Here is an 8,483-nt window from a genome sequence, read left to right as displayed (position 1 = left end):
GGATGGATGGATGGATGGATGGATGGATGGATGGATGGATGGATATTTGGATGGATGGATGGATGGATGGATGGATGGATGGATGGATGGGTGGTCGGATAGATTGACGGATGGATGGATGGACGGATGGATGAATGGATGGGTGAGTGGATGGATGGATGGATTGATAGATGGAGAGATGGATGGATGTGGTTAGTGATATAGATGGGTGGGTGTGTGGCTGGCTGGGTGGGTTTATGGACTTACAGATGGGTGTATGAGTGGATAGAGGAGAGGAAAAAGGGAATGACATGCAGGTTAAGTTTCCCAAATATTTATATAGAACTTTGGATATCTAATAGACTATGCAAAATTAGTCTAAGACTATTGAAAACATTTATGGAACATTCTTTTTGCTTGGTATACTCCTTCTGCCAATCATTGAAGTACATGTTTAGTGTTTGAGTGATATAATTATAATTATAATCCTATACAATGCTGATGTCTGATTTTAATGTGCAGCAGAATATTTCATCTTTGCTTTTTGTGCATGGTATATATAATATTTTATATATAACATTGCTGTTTGATGTGTGCAAGTGAGTGCAGTCAGTCTTTTGTGTTTCAGGTACACTGATGGGCATAACTAATACCTTGGCAACTCTACCTGGCATATTCTCTCCTCTGGTTGTTGGAGTATTGACAGCAAATGTAAGTAAAGCTTTGAGCGATATTAGGGGCAGCCATGTAGGCAGTGGTGGTCTAATAAAAAACACTTGACTGTGGGATGAAACATTAGAGTAATGAGTCCCACCGTGGTCACTGCTGTTGTAACATCAGCTGTAGAAATAAATTTACCTTGCTCAGTTGCTAGCATGAGGGTAACAACCTTGCCCACATAATTTGGAGTAGCTTTGCTGGGGAAAGCTGATACAGTAACCAAAGTAATATACCTGCTGAAGGTCAATGCTCATCGGTTGGAGCCCAGGTACTAGAGAAAATACATATTAGGATAATAGATTTAAGTGTTTGCGTGCACCAATGCGAGAACGACCAGGAACCCATCTAAACAGTAGGTGATGCAATGTGCCAGATTGCAAGTGCCAATGGGGGTTCTTTTAAAAGGATTGTAATATTGTTTCACTATTTGTTTCAATTCGCTTATGCACATGCACTAAATACCAATTTTAACAGTTAAATAGGGAGAAATATAAGTTTACTTGTTGCAAGCTCCTGGTATGGTATGTGCAATAACAAAATTCAAAAGCCCAACTTGACGTCGTCACCACCAGAGGCAGCACAAGTAGGGGAAATGCTATCCCCCGGGCGTGGAGGGACAGTACCGCAATGTGGCAGCACTAGTGTTAGGATTAGGGTTAGGATCAGGGTTAGGGTTACGGTTAGGGTTAGGGTTAGGATTAGGGTTAGGGTTAGGGATATATAAGGCCATGTCTAGTACGGAGGTATGACTGTGGAATCTTTGTGTGGAAGATTTGTACTTTGAAGTATACGTCAACTGTATCACGTGACTGTCCCTCCACGCCCGGGGGATAGCAACACCCCACAAATAGTATACTGCCATATTATTGGTGTAAACAATAATCTACACTTCCTGAAACAGTTTGTTAACATTATCTTACTTTTGGCTATTAAACCTCAAAATATTGCATGTAACATAATTCAACTGTAGATAATTATAAAACATCTATTAAACTTGTCATTTAAGTTTACTTTACTATTGATGGATTTTGTTTGTTGCAGCCAAGCCGGCACCAGTGGCAGATAGTTTTCTACATAGCAGCAGCTGTATACACTTTTGGCTGTTTGTTTTTCCTGGTATTTGCCTCTGCGACAGAGCAGGTCTGGGCCAAGGGAACACCAGACCCTAGCCTCGACAATGTGATAACTCCAGATGGAGAAGTGCGCAATGAAAGGTTGCTTATCCAACACAACAGTTGTCATCTGGATTGAAGAGCTATGACAATCTAAATATTGCTCAAGCATTCCTATAAGCATTGCAGTGCAGTGCAGTTTATAGCAGTTCCTATTGCTATATCTATATTTGTCTCGTGACTGACGAGAAATTGCTTTTCCATCTCCAGATCAACTATGCACAATGTGTTTTCAATCAAAGTTGTATTCATGGTTGTTGATACCTAATTTGGTTTCATCTTTGTACATATATGTAGTAACGACAACCATGAGAGCGAGTTAAACAGAGCACATGTTCCGTAAGCCAGATTCTGTGAGACAGATATATATTTTTGTTGTGGATAATTATTAATTGTGATAACGGTAATTATTAGATCTGATTTACACATCTACGATACATGTCAAGCATATTGTTTATTATTATTATATAAACTATCATGAATTTATTTACACTTCAGTTGAGTCAATTCACCCACGTTAGTTGTATCATGAAGTTATTTGCGAATATACTGTTTTGTTAATGTACTAAGCATCCCATTCAAATTGTAACGTACTGACTATAGCACAAGCTATGGTCGCATGTGACGTGAGTTTTGAGAAGTGATCACTTCATGACAGAGGTGGCAGTCAAGACTTTTGTTGAGTATAATCTCATAGACATCCTATAAAGAGCTAATAATACCTTAGAGTTAGCTCTTGATCCTATTCGTAAGAGATGACCGAGCAGTTCGCTCATGATCACCTGTTGTGATTTCACGGCCGAACTTACCTGGTGTTGCTTTGACTCTCTGAAGCTATGGTATTACATATCAACTAGAGTGATACGAAACTAAAAGGGTTGGGTGCTGGGTGGATTGTGTAGTTATTGCAGGTGTAAATTAATGTGGTTTTTTTTAAATTATACGCTGTTGGGTTAAATATTATTAATTATAAATTTGTTATAACTTGGTGTCAGTATTGACATTTTATAAATACTTTTAATTGTTTTACATACTTACAGTAGTTATCAAATTTACTAAAATTACAATTAGTACAATTATGTAGTTTACAATTAATTATGTACTCAATTCCTGCATCAACGTTTTTAAATATAGGAAAGGATATAAAAATTGTTATGTAATATTAAATTTTTTATTTTAATTATCTTGAATAAACAGCAGCCCTAATGTCTCTACACATAAAAACTGTATTGTTATTAATGTATATTGTGCATTCATTGGTAATATTAAAATACTTATTATAAATAAGACATTTCAGACACCTTACATAAATGCTAATCTCGTTTTTACATAATACATTTACTCATTACATACATTGGGTGACACACTTTGCAAGTCGTAAACATACTATGACTAGTTATATTCTTGTGGCGTATTATAGCCCTGAACATACTGCAGCCATATCCTGAAGTTTGCCTGCTTTCTCAAGACTCCTTAGCTCATCCGCACCTCCCACACATACTCCATTGATAAACACTCTTGGAACCTGAAACACAGTTAGCTAGGATATAACGGAAGTATAGCAACTATAATTAGAGCTAGTTAAATGATTGTAGTATACCTATTCTCGTATATGTATACTTGCAATAACAGCACAACGCTAAACGGTGCTATCGAAGGTTATTTACATTTGACATGTCAAGGACAATCCACAAAGGTCATCAGGGTCAAGGATGGAGGTGGTTAACAGGTAAATTCTAGTTTTCACCCCAGTCCCAGCATGTGATTATACCCATCCTTTTTTTCGAATATGTAAATCACAAAAAGATTTCAGTAGTACATGCTTTGATAGAGAAAGTATATGATTGTAGCAGGTAGTATATGATGCAGTATATAGTATATTGTAAATAGTATTACATATAGTAAATTATTGTATTGTAGCATGTAGTATATAGTATTTATTTCAGTAGTATATGATTGTAGTATACGAATTCAGTAACTATATGATTTTTAAAAACTGGAACACCACACCATTTTCAGTTGGTCGGCAAATAAGAGTCTCAATGCAGGACTGTTAGAAAGGTGGAACTTGCTGTCACAAATATGACAACATAGTTATGGCTCCGTTACTGTATTTAAGTTATTGCAAATATGTACCGTTCGTGTTCCTGTCATAGTGTGTAGCACATTCTGTATGGTGCCTCCATCTGCCCGCTGATTTAGCTCAATTCTGCTGAATGGAACATTCAGCTTTTCCAATCGTCCTTTTGCGTCGCGACAATAGGAACACGTTGATTTTGAGAATACAACAACGCAGTTTTCTTTTATTTGATCTTGCACAAACTTCGCTTCTTTGGATGATAACAGATCAGCCTGTGTGTGATCACAGGCATTACCCATTACTGGAATTTAAAAAAAAAGCATGAACATACACACTATAGATATTTCATGATATGGGCTTAAAGATACGATATAGGATCCCATAAAGAGTGGCACTTGTCAGGTCAAGGTGCTCTCGAAGTTCTGGGCCAAACTGAGTATGTGAAAGCACCTGAATGCTAGACGTAATCTCTTTAAAAGCCAGCTAAGTTTCAATACATATACCTATCTATTATTTTTCTCCGCCATCTACTTTTTTCTTAGTGAAAACTTACACCAAATAGCCCTGAAGTCACCACCCTGAATAAATTTCACTTTATCTATCCTGTTTAAAGGGATACTATACCCTAGAATTTTATGAGATTTTAGAGTATATTATGAGTGTGTTTAGTGAGTGCATAAACATTAGTATATACATACAAATTTCTATAATCACACATTCACTTTTGTCATAAAACAACAGCGAGTTTCGAAATCTTTATTTTTGACAGCTGACATGATGCCGCACGATCGATGTGCTGCCACCCGGACAAAGTTACGCTTGTGCCAATTTATTTTGCATGTTACAGATCATTATTTATTATTTTTGCTACACCCAAGCCCAGCCTGCACAATCCTAATTTGGGACCCTGCAAATGTGTTTTCGTAAATGTGCTAAACTAATCCGGGGTGCTAAACTAGGATTGGGCCGCCCAGTCAAACATATTATTACCAATTTTAGATCTGGGTGGTGTTACATCATGCACACAATCTAGCAAGTAAACTACGTACACCACTCGTCAACCTTTGACGTAATGAATTCCTGGCAGAATGGGGCAGGGCTTTATTATTACAGTAAAACTGTGTGGAGGGAACCATTACCTAAGTATTTTTACACAAGAACTTTACTCTATGCACAAAATGAAGCGAGTTTCCTGCTATCATGTCACGCATAAGGAATATGATGTTCGGCGTTTGCTGTCAGCCACAAAAAATGCATGTGCATATATGCGGGGCCGTACACAGCGGGGGGGCAGCAGGGGCAGTTGCCCCCCCTAGAGATTTTCAGAGTATGCCTTTTAATGGGACAAATAGGGCAATAGAGGGCGTGGGGAGTACCTTTGTCCCCCCTACAAAAAATTTCCTGCATATTTGCCCCTCTACAGAAAATTTCCTGCGTACGGCCTTGCATATATGCATATTATACACAAATTTGTACCCCACGATTTCACTCTACAATTAAAGCCCTGTCAATTCTGCAGGATATATATGGCATACATGTTAGTTGGAATGTGGAGGTGGCATAGTTTATTAGATAGATTGTGCATGACATAGCACGCTGCCCGACTTTTACACTTACACTTACAGCAAGCCTGACGTACACCCAATATATGCCGTGAGTACGCTGCTCTGAATCTGATCATCTGCGGTCATGGGTCACCTAGGATCACTGAAACAGCCAATTAAATTCATGGTCACTAACACTCGTAGTCACGTTAGTCAGTATATATATCCCCGTGACCTCTGTTTGACCTGGCTCGTTTAGCTATTTCTGACTAACCCTAACCCTATATATATTATATATTAATAGCTAAACGAACCAGGTCAAACAGAGGTCAGGGGGACATAGACCTTATTTATACTGCGTCACTATAACCTTGGAGTTGGAGTAATCATTCTGAATGATCACTCATTATTACTATGAGACTATCAATCATTACGTGCCATTCGGCTAAAGGCCAACTACCTGGCTTTACCCAAGCTAGGTCACACCCCATGGCTAGCTATAGCGTTCCCTATAGTTATCCCTGCATTATTATCCACGTAACCGTGGGCTACGCAGAAAACTATCCAGATTCAGATTACTCCAACTCCAACTTAGGACCAAGCACCCCCAAGCACTAACCAAACAAAACACCCAGTTACATGTCTTGTGCTCCATCACATTACAGTAATCACCGCACAGCAACTTGTTAATAGTGGTTTGTGTATACTACTGTATATTTGTGAATGTTTTTTAAATAAATTATTTGCTTTCTCACTTTGCTCACTGTATGAACGAGTCCAGACATAACCAAGTAATCAATCATCGTTCACAAATCATTCATCAGTTTGTTGAACTATGCAAGATAACCGTTAAAGATAAACGTTAAAAAATAAAAATAAAAATTTGTATTACCATTAACTACTTTATTATAGTTTGGTTTATATTCGAAAGTTATATTTCAGAAATGATTACGCGATGTATCAGTTTTATGTCTGGTTCATTCTCGCGAGACGTTGTTTTGTTTACGTCGAGCAAAATTGAGCAAATGTGCTCTCGAAGGTGTTACTGTTATTGAACTTAGCAGAAAGATTTTCCTTGGTTCACGTTCAAAATGTGGGTTAAGCCAGACGAAGTTTTACTTGCCCATGCTCTGTGGTGTGTATTAGTTATTATGTATTTTATGAATATGATATTGCTGGTAGTTCTATAGCTCCAAGAAACGGTATCGCTAGGGTTAGGATACCGTTGTATAGACAATCCGTCGCACAGCCTGGTCGGGCTAGTAGTTCTAGTGCTAGTAGGCCTACTAGTAGTAGTAGTAGTATAGCTCTAGGGAGTCTAGCTCTAGAACTATAGCCCTCCGCTCCGCCGCAGGGCTATAGAACATACTATGGAAATTTCTAGGGAGTAAGCAAAGACAACTTTTTGCGGTTAATAAATTCTTTGGTACGCCAAATAAAGCACATTCTCTGCCGCATAAATGTCTTAAGTTACTATAAACACTACAATTAAACAGCAAACTATCGCATAAATGTTGTACTTGCTGTATTACTCGTCGACGAAGATTGTTTATCAACTTTCAACTGCCATTTTTCGTTGCGCAGCGCTAGCGCAGTTCCGGCGCTTCTGAGCGGACACAATGTATTTCCAAGTGGAGGGGTGGGCAGGTTGCATGGGGTTGCAAACCGCCATTTTTCGTTGCGCTGCGCTAGCGCGGTTTACAACCGCGTGCAACCTGCCCACCCCTCCACTTGGAAACACATTGTCTTTGCTTACTCCCTGGAAATTGCCATAGTATGTTCTATAGCCCTGCGGCAGAGCAGAGGGCTATAGTTCTAGAGCTAGTATAGCTCTAGTAACTATAGTCTATAGCCCGCGTACAGTTGCCGCAGGGCTATAGAGCGTAACATGGCAACTGCGTATGAGTTTTATTCTCACAACTTTTAGCTGATAATAACTTCTTCGGTATGCCAAATAAAACACATTCTCTGCCGGACAAATGTCTTAAGTTACTATGAACACTAAAATACAACAGCAAACTATCGCTTAAATTTATATTGTACTTGCGATATTACTCGTCGACGAAGATTGTTTATCAACTTGTAACCGCCATTTCTCGTTGCGCACGCTCGCGCGGTTCCGGTGCTAGTGAGCGGGCACAATGTATTTCCAAGTGGAGGGGTGGGCAGGTTGCACGCTGTTGTAAACCGCGCTAGCGCTGCGCAACGAAAAATGGCTATTTTATTGAGAAAACATTATAAAATTACTACTCAACTAAAAATAAATAAATAATTACCATACTACACAGACAGGCGGCGCCTTTGACGCTTTTTTTTGTCATAGCTTGGCATTGTTTTCGTTATAAGCGAGTTCGTAGTTAGCCGTGTACGTGCACACGCCGTGCGCACTTGTACGTGCACACGCACGCACTTGTACGTACGCAAGCACGCACGTGTACGTGCACACGCACGCACGTGTACGTGCACACACACGCACGCACGCACGCGTACGTGTCGCTGCTTTCATCGAGTGTTGAACACAATCATACAAACGAAAATGAGGACAACTATCACATCCCCCAGCACTCCTGTAGACAGCTAGAGCCATATGGTTTACATACAAGAGAGGCATCAGTTTGGTTCCTATGGTATGTGTCGCACAGTGTAATAGGTTTATGCTAGGCACGCCCCTCAACAGCCAGCAGCTACGATGGCGTAGTGGATTTACACCGGAATTCATCAACATTTGCGTACGCAGGTGCTACGCTGCGTTGATGAATCGCACCTACGAGCTTTGCGTACGTACTTCGTAGAAACTCTGTATACGCAATACACTTTGCGCAACGTTGATGAATCCGGCCCCAGGGGCCCGCCTTAGTGCCCCTGGCGGGGTCCAGGGGCAGAGCCCCTGGCAGGGGTCCGGGGAAGCTCTCAGAGTTTAGCTAATCAAAGCCCTAAAATTGCTGACAAAAAAATTGTGCAGGGAACCAAGGAGCAACATATACCAAG

At 39.9% G+C, this 8,483-nt stretch overlaps 2 protein-coding genes across 2 annotated transcripts in view; one reads left to right on the top strand and one right to left on the bottom strand.

Annotated features, from left to right (window-relative positions):
• LOC106815087 (sialin-like) overlaps positions 1-2,925 on the top strand; it is a gene marked incomplete in the record, with an annotated part of 15,478 nt that extends 12,553 nt beyond the window's left edge. The window contains 2 exon segments of the mRNA XM_014819514.1: positions 608-690; positions 1,741-2,925. Of these exon segments, the coding sequence (XP_014675000.1) occupies positions 608-690; positions 1,741-1,950 (293 nt within the window).
• Positions 2,926-3,020: 95 nt separating this feature from the next.
• LOC106815088 (glutaredoxin-like) lies at positions 3,021-5,658 on the bottom strand. The gene is made up of 3 exons (XM_014819515.1): positions 5,569-5,658; positions 4,008-4,252; positions 3,021-3,396 (listed from the first exon to the last, which is right to left on the bottom strand). The coding sequence occupies exons 1-3, from the start codon at positions 5,630-5,632 to the stop codon at positions 3,286-3,288; spliced, it is 420 nt and encodes a 139-aa protein (XP_014675001.1). The 5' UTR covers positions 5,633-5,658; the 3' UTR covers positions 3,021-3,285.
• Between the last annotated feature and the right edge of the window lie 2,825 nt (positions 5,659-8,483).

The sequence above is a fragment of the Priapulus caudatus genome, unplaced genomic scaffold, assembly GCF_000485595.1.
Source record: "Priapulus caudatus unplaced genomic scaffold, Priapulus_caudatus-5.0.1 Scaffold1038, whole genome shotgun sequence".
NCBI lineage: Eukaryota > Metazoa > Priapulida > Priapulimorpha > Priapulimorphida > Priapulidae > Priapulus > Priapulus caudatus.
The sequence above is the reverse complement of the archived record's forward strand: the minus strand, read 5'-3'. Positions and strand labels throughout refer to the sequence as shown.